This window comes from Diadema setosum, chromosome 4, assembly GCF_964275005.1.
Source record: "Diadema setosum chromosome 4, eeDiaSeto1, whole genome shotgun sequence".
Classification (NCBI taxonomy): domain Eukaryota; kingdom Metazoa; phylum Echinodermata; class Echinoidea; order Diadematoida; family Diadematidae; genus Diadema; species Diadema setosum.
This window is the reverse complement of record NC_092688.1, coordinates 43,117,572-43,129,441: the sequence shown is the minus strand read 5'-3', so window position 1 is coordinate 43,129,441 and position 11,870 is coordinate 43,117,572. Positions and strand designations below refer to the sequence as shown.

Below are 11,870 nucleotides of genomic sequence, written 5' to 3'. Positions count from 1 at the left end.
TTTTTCTGCATCCAGAATAGAAGAAGGAATGACGGTAGATAAAAGTATACAGACCCAATCATTTTTGCACCGAGAGGCAAAAGATATTATTGTTTGATACATCATGTGTAAAGTCTGGCCTAATCGGATATTATATTTTGTTCCGAGAGTATTTACAAAAAGAGTACCCAAATGCAACACTTTTTTTTAATAAATAGAATCAAGCATAGACACTAACTGAATTTAGAGAGAACATAATTGTGATCCTTGTTTGAGAAAGGATTCCTGAATGATAATAACAATATCTAAATATCATTGAAGTGCTTATTTGATCATTGTAATGTAAAGACAAGACGCATATACTGCGTGTGAGATTTACTTTATATTTTGATAGGGGCCTATCAAAGTGTGAATAACCTGCTGATGAAGAAAGCATCATTTATCCTCGACTAGTCTTGTAGAACTGACATTTGAATTTATGATGTATAGGCCTACTATAATAAACCGTCACAATACATCAAAATTGTCGTTTATTTTCTTCTGTCTCTTCTAATTCCGATCTGTACGACAGGCGCGCTGTATGACGATTATAACTTTACGTAAAACAGGCCTGCATTGACTTTTCTTTGTCATGTACTAACGTATAGTAATTGGTTCTCAGACCACCCAGGGTGCTTATCATAATTAGTTAGAATGACTTCCCATCCTAAACTCACAAACAAACAAACAAACAAACAAACAAACACTAAATAAGAAAGAGGAAGAAAGGGGAACATAACTTTATGAAGGAAAATAATCTTGTGTATGTTTGCAACCTCAAATGAACAAATGAGGGCGCCATGTAAGATCCTACCAAAGAGATCTTTGGATGCGATATCATTATGAGCAAGGTCGCGCGCGCCGTACTCAAACGTTGATCTTTCTTGCTCTATCGTGTGTCGACTGCATGCACCATACCACTGATCCAAAAAACGCAAACGACGAGGTCGTCTGCTAGCGCAGCACATAGTGTGTGCAGTGTTTTTTATCTATTTTTTTTTCCACTTTTTATTGGATGTAAACCAACAGGTAAACAACATATTTACAATATTTACAAAAAGTACGCATGAAGTCCATATCAGCAAGGTCAACAAATCACATGCTGCAGCAGATTAATTATACCGAAGTTTCAGTTGTGTGTGCAGTACAGTGTTGAAACGATGCGCTGTGGATGTGGTCTCGTCTCTTCATCAGGTATAGCGTAGCCAGAGACGAGCGCTTTGAGCGGGAGCAAAGATCGTACACACCGCGGATCACCCGGGAGCATCAACTCGCCCTCGCCGCGCCGCATCGCATGGCCATATGGCGTAGCGTAATGGCATACCCCATGTGCATGTATATAACGTATGCAGTGCATGGAGCTGAGGGCCTGAGGAGAGCTGCTAGGAGGCTTCCGTTTTCGTAAGATTGACCGGCGTGATATGTGAAGAAATCGTGGCCAAGTTATGAAATTAAATGTTGGAATGTGTCCAGCAATGACCAAGGATGTGTATGAGTTATTGCAGTCATCAGGAGTGAAAACAGGTTAGATTATTCCTCCATTCTTATTTCTTTCTTTACTACCGTGATCGCTGGTGATGTGTGAGTGGTGAATCTACATTCTCTATCTACCGGTAACTGGTACAACATACGTAGTGCAGTGCAGTGTAGTAAGCAAGTTCCAACGCTCCCACAGTATAACCGTGTACAAGGAGCGCCCCGGGGCAGAGAGGTCTAACATTTAACAAGCTTTATTTTACACAGCCCTGCCATACTTCATTAACCAACATTCAAGTGACATCATCATCATCATCATCATCATCTGACTAGACACTGACTGTTCTAATCGCCCGGTCGTTGCAGAATATAATTTGTTCGTATACTGTAACATTCACAACTGTAACCATGGTAACGTGTAATACTTATAGCACCAACTAAAAAAGGTAAGCGGTTTGCGATATGTGTGGATGAATGTGTTGGGTAGAACCTAACAAAATATGGTATTGATTGCACCGAAGATTACCTAAACTAGATATGGAGGGCGTTTCACAAAGAATTTAATAAGTCGAACTTAAAATTTAAGATTGACTACGATGTTAAAACTTAAATGCTGTGTGTGTCTTCATTAATGTTGCTCAACTTTCTATTTGAAAACAAAGATTTTGGAGACTTTTTTTCATGTAGCCTTTGATGATACAAGATAAAATGAATAACAAAAATGGAATTATTCTGTAACGCATTATTGGCTTAATAAGCATTAGAAACCTAGATGCCCTAATGATGATTTGAAGTAGGTGGTGATTAGGCTAATGAACAGTGAAACCAGTTGCAAAGTGCTAAATTTCACTTCTTCTTTAAGCTTATAAAAGGGTCAAAAGTTGAGTAAAAATCCTCAAATCCCCAAATAGCTCCACTCTTAGTATAGCCATTCATCCAAATAAACCTAGACCTAGTTCAAGCAAAGCGAACACTCAATGCATTTGTGACAAACCTGTCATTTTAAATAATATTTTGCCAGTTATGTGAAACTGTCATCACACATTGTCAAGACATTGTGCTATAGACTTATTCGGAGAACCATGCATTATGGCGGAGGCATACCAGTCGCCATAGCGACATTTCTAGTTTCTTTTTGCTTTCCATAGAGTTCATTTTCCATACATGCCCCTTATTATTTACTTTATTTTACACTTAGCCTTCCATACATCCCAATTCTTTTCCCTAGGCCCTTCCTTTTGCCTATTTCCAGTACTTTCCTCTCACCTCCACACTTCATGATTCTTTTGTTCTGTTCACATTCATGTGCAAGTTCAGTTCATGATCACCTCATCTTTACTTTCCATTGGTTCTTTCTTTGACCTCAGGTCACACTCATTTCCTTATAGCATTTTGATTGGTTTGTGAACTCACAATAATACGCAAATTAAGAACCCTGTGGGTTCTGAATAAAGAGACGGTCTACCACTGGAACTCACTGAGGGAGGACCTCTTCTTCTGCCTTTCCCTTTTGCCCTGAATGTTTGTTGGAGGTTCAATCTTTGCTTGAAGATGTTGCAATTTGCTACATTTATGCAGTACATTTGTACATGTTTTTTTCCTTCTCATCTTTCTTGGCAGTGCTTGACTTCATAACTTCTGATGTTGAATTGCTGTCGCAGAGATGTTCCTTATCTTACAAGGTGAGGGAAATTTTATGCTTTCCTTTAAACATGTATATATTTACCAGTAGCAGTCAGATGGGATAGCATCTTACCTAAATCCAGAGGTAAGAACATTGGAAACTACATAGTGAGAGCTAGAGTACATTTTAATATTTCCTCTCTCAATTTTCTCAGGTTCTCTCCCCAAAGAGCAAGCTTGTGATGCATATACTGTATACGCTATAATTTTCGCGTACATACATTTTCGCGAATTGCCGCTGTCACACATTTTCGCGAGTGGTTAAATTCGCGATTGGGGGACCAGAGAAAATATGAAGTGGCAAAGAAAGTGTGAACTTTCAACTTACTAGCAAATAAGAATGATACTAGTTATACACTGCATGAAAAAAAAACTTACCAAACTCTGCGAACTAGTAAGTTAGAATTCAACATTTTTGAAGTGGTCAAGTCCATCGTGCTAAATTTCTGACGAGTGGTACGAGGGGTTGCGATAATGGATTGACTCTACAGTATTCATAAGTAGACGTGGACTAGCCCGACCACCCCAGACGCTGTTAATACGCTGTGCTGTGCAAATGCTACTTACAGCGACTGGGCTGTGTATACTAGTTAGTAGTTAGACGTGGACGTGCTATATGTACGTAAACAAGCTTAGCCAGTATGGTCTGTTCGGTAAGCCGTGACATGGTATACTAGTACTGAAATGTTCGTATCATCAAGGCAAGGGATTCATTTTGGAAGGTACATTGTAATATTTTCGCGTGTTGTTAATTTCGCGAATAGCTCCCGACTCGCGAAATTCGCCAAAATAAAACCCACGCGAAATATATAGCGTATACAGTAGTCTGTGTTGATTTTGAAAATAGCCACTTACAAAATAAAAATGGAAGTCACTCTAGGACACTTTCAGCTATCCTAAGCAAAAAATGCACTTTTTCTAACTGTAGTTGAGTGAACGCTTGGAGTAAACAGCATTTTACAGTGATGTCTGCACACATATTGATGTTGCCTATTAAATCTGTGTGGATAAATGCCTCCATACATGTTGTAGATGATGAATCTCTTTCTTTACTTTACATTGAACTTGTATGTATCTGGAATTAAAATTCTAATTGATCACAATTCAGGTAACATTTACAGTATTGTTTTCAGAAACACTTCCCCCTCACTTGATATGAAAAATTAAACTATAAGTCATTTCATCTTCCTCTATAAAAAAAAAAAATAAATAAAAAAAAAAATAAATGCAACTTTGAAAATTTAAACCTGACCTATTTCAGAGAAGATTTCACTTTTGCTCTCCAGTGATGGATTATTTGAGGGCCTAGCTAGTGTTTTTTAAATTTAGTTGTTTGAAGTTCTAGTGCAAACATAATGTAATCTTGCTTCCACCATTTCTTCCTTTGTGAGTTTTGATATTTGACTTTTGATTTGAATGTAGGATCTGTTGTCTTATGTGGCCACCAAGGAAGCAGTTAATGCTTGTATAAAGCAAACTACCAGGGGACTGATAGCTTAAAGTTCCCTACAAAGAACTATCTAGGCATTGAGGATAAAAGTGCTGTGCCTTGGGGCACATCTGCTGCAAGGAAACTGGAACCGGGAACCTTATGGTTGATGGTTCGTGGTACTATCCACCGAGTCCAAACACTCAACAGCTCGTACAATTTACAACTGCAACCTTTAACAACTGTCCACTGAAATGATCTCAACACCTTAGCCGTCAGAGATCACCCTTGTTGTGCTCATTCTGTGCAATGCATGTGATGCTTATCGGTCTGGCTTTAATCTGACATTGTGATATTGTTCATTGATTTCATTTTGCTGTCATAATATGCTAGTGCAAAGGGAAACCTGAAAAATCAAGCTTATAAATCTTTTTAGTCTTGTTAGCTACATATTTATGTATATAAAGTCAATGGGATTTTAGGAAGGTGAATCTCGAGAGGGTTTCTTCAGTGTCAGATCAAATCAAATTCATTCCATCGCTACAGGTTCTGCTCTCCATACGGAGGTTGCTCCTCGCCCAGTATGCTGCCTTTCCCATCAACGGCACTGACCATTATGATGAGATGTTGTCGACTGTTGCGTGCCTTGCTACAGGATGTCAAAGGTAAAAACGTCAGTAGCCTTGATTCAGCTCCCCCCTCCCCCTCCTGAGAAGCCTTATAGAGCAGTGGGAGCATTTTTTTTTTTTCATCTCCTGATTGGCACAAAATTTCAACATCTTAGAAAATGTGCGTGTACAATAATTAGCAAATTTAGGGGTCATACCTTATCAAGAAACCTCATTCTTTTGACAGATATTCACAGACAGCCGCAAAATTCAATCTTCTTGAGATGTATATCATTTATTGATGCATGTATCAACAAAATGCAAGCCCATCTTGTTTGTGAAATATAGGAAAAACTGATACTTTTAGATACAATGATTTATGCAAACTAAATGAGTGCATTATAAGGATTTATGCTGACTCCTAGTAATCTCTTTCAAAGTGACATTTAATGAGATGGTCATCATATTGATCATTGTACATCATAACTTCTCAATGTTTATGTCTTACAGCATAGATGCATTGTTGGATGGAGGAATCTACACGTCAGAACTGACAGAGATCGTTGGACCTGCAGCGTCGGGAAAGACACAGGTCAGACAAAACTGTTTACAGCTCATACTCCTCTGTGGCAAGCCCTCAAATTTTCTGCAAATTTACGAGATGATGGCACACAAACCTGTGATATTTAGCATATTTACAGATTTCTTAATGTTACAGGTCATGGTCTTCTTTTTTCTATGATGGAGAAACTCTACCAAATTGCATTTTCTGATTCACTCTTGGTTCTTGAATAGAAGTGTTTCAAATTTTGTGTCAAACTCTATGAGTTGTGCTCTTGTCAAATTTTTGCTGTTGTCCAAAAGGTAGGAGCTCTCAATAGCAAGCTTTCCCAGGTTCCAGAGTTTGTTAACCCCCCTTATGGAAATTTACCTCTTTTGAACTGAAATGCATTTCTTATGTGTGTGTCTGAAGAGATACCAAAGTTTCCCTGTAAAGCCCTGTGTATTCTTTTACTGTTTCTTTGCAAAGAACACCAAAATGTGTTTCCCATGAGGGTTCTATGAAAAGGGGGGGGGGGGGGGAGAATTAGGGGAATTTATGCAATACAAGGTGAGCATTGCAGATTAATAGTGTTTTACTCCCTTGTTTTTTGCCAACAGTTTTGTTTGACTGTGGCTTCATCGGTTGCCTTGTCTGGGCAGAATGTCCTCTACATAGACACATCTGGAGCGTTCGACCCATCGAGACTCCAGGAGATTATTGGACGAAGGGTCCTCGCTGAAAAGGCATGTTTCTTGCGGTGACACAACATTTGCTCTTCCGACATTTGCTCTGGACTTATTTTCTCCACTGACTTGGCTACAGTTGTAATAGGGTTTTCAGTTTAGTTTTATGTGAGGATTAGGGATAGGGTTATGTGTTTGGGTAGAATTTATGTGTGGCTTAGCATGCAGATACTTCATGGGAGCATTCATCGCAGGAGCAAATGTCATGGAAATGTTTTTTGCAACACAAAAAAAGTGCACCATCATTCCTAAGGTTTTAAAATTCAGTAAAAAAAATAAAGTATTAAACAATTATGACTGAAATTCTGTCAAATAGCTTGTGACTTAATTCTGATTGTGTTTTTCCACCTAACAGTGGTTCCTGTTGCTGTAAAGGTCTTTGCTGCTAATATTGCTCAGCATGTAAGAATCACGTCATGATAGTACAGGTATATTAACCTTCCCATGAATAATGCATTATCTTCTAGAGGTGCCAACTGTTACTACTTCTTTTTTTTTTTTGCCAAAAATATGCAGTATTAACAGAAAATACTGTTTTCCCCTAATGATGTTACTACACTTGTCTATTGCAGGAAAGGTAACAATACTGTTTGACCACCAAAAATACAGCTTTTTAGCCCTCAGAATACTGCAAGGATGACCGCTTACATACCATACTATATGATTTATGTCTGTCTATGTAGATGTATACATACAGTATGTAGCTATTCATCTTTCTGTCATTCTCTCTCTTCCTATCACTCCCCTCTCTGAGATCTATACACACACATAACAATCTTGATTTGTTTGTATGCCACTGTCACCTAGCAGGAGAGAACAGCGGCCCTCTGCAAAATCCGATGTGCTAAGACCTTTGACCTCTACGAGCTTCTCGACCTTGTTGACTCTGTGAAGGCTGCCATCGATCAGGGAACTGATGCCTTCTATGGTGCCCTCAAACTCATCATAGTGGACTCGGTGACAGCCGTCCTGGCCCCTCTCTTGGGAGGGAGGCAAAGTGAGGGTGAGTCATGGAATTGAAATAAGTAAATGTTGTGATTTGGAACTGCTAAGTCTTCCCGATTCTGCAAGAGACTGTCACTTCCTGAAACTTGAATTTAAACTTGAAAAAAAAAAAAGAAGAAAGATCAGAGCCTCCTCTATTTTGGAATTACTCTTTTGAAATAATGGTAGATGCATACAACACAGAAGAGAATCTCTCTGAAAGCTATTTGGAATTCCCATGGCTGTCAGGTTTCCCTGATTCTGTGAGATGCTCTTTGAAACCATAACTCTTTCTTGAAGTCCTAAGAAATGAATATTAGTACCTCCCAGATTTTGTGATAACAATTGCCTATTTAGAATGGATTAGGTGCATGCAACACACAAGTATCTCCCTGAAAGCCATTTGGTATCTTCAGAGCTGCCAAGTTTTTCTGAAAACTGATCTCTCTTCCTGCCCCACCGCATGAATGTAAAAGTTTCCCTATTTGGGAATTAGTGTGACCTATTGAGAGACATGTAACACACCACTGTCTCTGTGATTGCTCTTTGGAACTCCCCATAGTTTCATGTGTGAATATTAGGCAGCCCTACAATATAGTCATTTATTACACCTTTCCAGGTATTCATTAATGATAGTTCTGTAATATATCACAAGGAGGCCACTTTGGCAAGCAAGAAATGACTTGAATGTGCAAATGAATTTCATGAATTTGAAATGAAGTTATTCTGTCATGTGCATGTGTTACCAATATCGTTTTCTTTTCTCTTGACTTGCTTTAGTGTCAGATTTAGATAAAGATGCTGGATAATCCTGGATTAGTGGCAGAATTTTCATCTAAATTCTCATCTGCAGTGACATCAATAGTGACCCTGATTTCTTTTAAAGTGAACATTGTCAGACTTCCAACTGAGGGGAGGGGGTGGGCAAAATGAAGGGGGCCTTTACACTTTTTACAAATTTAGATTTTTACACATTTTAAGAGTTAGCACATGTTCACATACATAAAATAAATTACTCTCTTTGCCATCCATTCTCGTATACCCATAGGTCAAGGCATGATGGTCCATCTAGCCAGGTCACTTAAATTCCTTGCAGCAGACTACTCTGTAGCAGTTGTGGTGAGTTATGGTTTAAACTTTTTAAAAATAACACTGCCCGCCAAAAAAGGAAAAAGAAAACAATGGAAAGTTGCCAAAAATCAGCTCAATTGCATTTTGCTTTTTTGATAAAAATTGTTGATGTACACTTGTAGGATGTTTTGAGCTTCCCTTGATAAAAATATGAAATTGCCAGAAATCTGTTTACCTTTTTCAGAACTTGCCGCCCCCCTCAAAAAAAGAAAAGAAAAAGAAAACTATATTGATAAGTCTGATTGATAAATCCCAAGAAGGCCTTTGTTGCCAAAGTCCAGACCAATATTGCTCAGCAAGGATTAGACTTACATAAAAAATAAAATGAATAAATAGTTAAAGCTGTATCAAGTTGTGCTTCACTGCCTGTTTATCATTCTTTGCAAACATTTTCTGCAAGTCAGTATCTGTAGCTTACTCAGAATTCTTGTCTTGTGAAAATTGTGTGTCTACGTGATGGTTAAACATTTAAAGAAATGTGACATTTAGAGAAATGTGTTCATTGTACTTGTACATTAATTTTAATGCTCGTTTGGTAAAGCTTTGTTTATATGCTGGTTTGATAAGTGACAATACAATATTTGTAGGGATTGTTTATCATTTCATGATTTAGCCTCGTCCCAGTAAACTTGAAGCGAGGTTATCTATCTTGTTAGTTGCTGTTTGTTTGTCTTTTGTTTGTGTGTGTACCGGGATGTGTGTGTCTTTCTAACTTTTACTACAACATGGGTTATTTGTAAAAGTGAGACTATATGTCACTGGAAATAGAAAAAAAAAAAAAAAAGAAACGCTGTGAGGTAGACTGGAGTGAAACTTGGCTAGTGGGAAATGACAGTCTATTATGGTTGTATAATGCTATGGTACTTTCTGTTATGAACTCCTTAGGAATGCAACAACATGGTGCAAGGAGAGAAGGGTGTCCCCAAACCAGCCTTGGGGAGAACCTGGCTTAGTGTGCCCCAGACCCGCCTCCTCCTCACCATGGAAAGAGGAGAAAGGGTCACCAGTCAAGCCAGCCCCATCAGCAGTCAAGCCAGCCCCATCAGCAGTAGAGCTGCCACTTTGGTCAAATCACAGAGACAGGTAAACAAACTCAAGATGCAGGTTTCCAGAGATGCTGAAGAAGCTTTTGGTGTGTGCAAGAATTTTACAAATACTCACACACAACCTTGAACATATTGATCTATGACACAAAGATTTTGTTGTTGTTGTTGTTGTTGTTGTTGTTGTTGTTGTTGTTGTTGTTGTTGTTGCTGTTGCTGTTGCTGTTGCTGTTGCTGTTGCTGTTGTTGTTGTTGTTGTTGTTGTTGTTGTTGTTGTTGTTGTTGTTGTTGTTGTTGTTGTTGTTGTTGTTGTTGTTGTTGTTGTTGTTGTTGTTGTTGTTGTTGTTGTTGTTGTTGTTGTTGTTGTTGTTGTTGTACTGTTTGAGGTACCCAATACTTAGTCTCCACAATATCAAGGTTTGATGGAATAAAGTGCACTCCAGTTATAACAAACACGGTTATAAATGAAATTCTGGTTACAAAGAAATAAAAATGCATTTTTAAGAAATTCTATGCTGGAGCTTGTAGTCGTTTGATAATGACACTGTGGTTTTTATTTGTTTGTTTGTTTCTTTTTTAGTGAATGGAAAAAGATTGACAGTCTGTGACAAATGTCCACAGATCACACCACTCAATAATCACATTAACCCTGATGCTGGAGTGGTTCTGGGTGGGGAAAAAAAAATGCTCTCTGATGTTGTATGTTATTTTCTTTCTTTTCAGGCTGTCAACACCTCTTGCCAAATAGCCATAGGAGATGAGGGTGTGAACGGCTGAGATTCACTCCATTTCACCCTCTGACATGGCCTTGGATACCTCTTGGCCACTCTGAGGAGGAGGAAGATTCGGACATCATCACCTTGCACCATCAGGCAGGATTCACCCCATTGCTGAGGTGCAGGCGTACAGGGTCACAGTGCTGGATGGCCGAAACATGATGCAGGTCTTTATCGCAGCTGATTGACAAATTGCCCTACATCGACATAAATAAGCAATGAATTGATCACTGTTTAAGCAGTAGTCGTGATAAAAGAAATCGTGGGCGTACATACTCGAGCAGGTTTCGAATCTATGACCTCCTGATCTCCAGACAGGCGTCATCTCTGCTAGACCATCGAGCTTCCGCCTGACAGCAAGGGCTGGTTCTAGAAGAATTTCACGAGTTTGAATGATGCAGGTCTGCCTGATGAGAGCGCAATCACTGTGTTACTCTTTTAGAGTACCTACATGTAGGGAGTAGCATCAACTTGGGTATTGACACCATTTTGTTTCACTGGTGCATCGTGGTGCACATTCATTATTGCCGATATTGTTAGCTTAGTCATGTTTTTTCTGTTAAACTTTTTCGCTTTTACCATCTGGTATATTGTAGCTTTATTTTCTTTCTTTTTTTAATTCTTTTTAAACATAGACAAACTACAACATAGACAAACTACATGTAATTTGAAAGGTCTTTTCAAGACAGATGCAATGATGCAGAGATGATTAAGGTTAGGCCAAGATGAATGAAGATATGCCTCTCAAGAGGATAGCAAAACTCCTGCACATGGTAAGGGGGACCTTAAAGCAGGGGGTTTGGTTGTGGTGGAGGGAGACTCAAGGTAACAGGCCTCAGTGCTCTGCAGGATAAGCTCTTGTACTTCAATTCTGTCCAGTTAATGCAACTTTTTTTTTTGTTCAAAAGAAAACTGTACAAGAAGGACATAACTTCTAAATGCAATACAAGACCTCTTTACTAAAAATGCAGCGGAAATATGTTTTACAACAAGTGTTCAATTCAAATATTGTCACCCCTATTAAATGTGATAAAATTTGCTCTTTTTCTGCTTCTTGAGAGGTCAGTGCCAAAGAAGGTCCATATGAGAATGATCTCGACATCAAATGTAATCCAGCGATACCAATTTTTGAATGTGTTGATGAGTATAAATCCCTGTACAAGATGAAATTTGAAGAGCCCGAGGGACATGTCTGCTCCCTTGAAGAGTGCAATGTGGGTGTGCCCGACCGAGTGCAAACGCTCCAAAAAGCGGCACTGCTGGGGACGGTGAGAAGCTTTATAAAAATACTAGGAGTCTAAAGTTCCAGGATGGAACTTGATATGATATTGATCTCCCAGGAGATTTTTTTGTTATGATAGAGATTATGTAGTAATATGACTGATGATGATGATGATAATGTTAATAATGATGATGATATTAATAACGATACAAA

General features: G+C 38.7%; 1 protein-coding gene across 1 annotated transcript; it reads left to right on the top strand.

Moving 5' to 3' along the window:
- Positions 1-1,450: 1,450 nt before the first annotated feature.
- LOC140227298 (DNA repair protein RAD51 homolog 4-like) lies at positions 1,451-10,831 on the top strand. The gene is made up of 9 exons (XM_072307720.1): positions 1,451-1,542; positions 3,115-3,176; positions 5,153-5,271; positions 5,725-5,806; positions 6,376-6,501; positions 7,312-7,504; positions 8,534-8,604; positions 9,502-9,699; positions 10,383-10,831. The coding sequence occupies exons 1-9, from the start codon at positions 1,464-1,466 to the stop codon at positions 10,434-10,436; spliced, it is 984 nt and encodes a 327-aa protein (XP_072163821.1). The 5' UTR covers positions 1,451-1,463; the 3' UTR covers positions 10,437-10,831.
- Positions 10,832-11,870: the final 1,039 nt, after the last annotated feature.

Excerpts from the sequence above, each read along its gene's own strand:
- LOC140227298 (XM_072307720.1), top strand. The coding sequence starts at position 1,464 with ATGAAATTAAATGTTGGAATGTGTCCAGCAATGACCAAGGATGTGTAT. Across the intron at positions 7,505-8,533 it reads GGGAGGGAGGCAAAGTGAGG|GTCAAGGCATGATGGTCCAT; the intron begins GTGAGTCATGGA and ends GTATACCCATAG. Across the intron at positions 8,605-9,501 it reads ACTACTCTGTAGCAGTTGTG|GAATGCAACAACATGGTGCA; the intron begins GTGAGTTATGGT and ends TGAACTCCTTAG.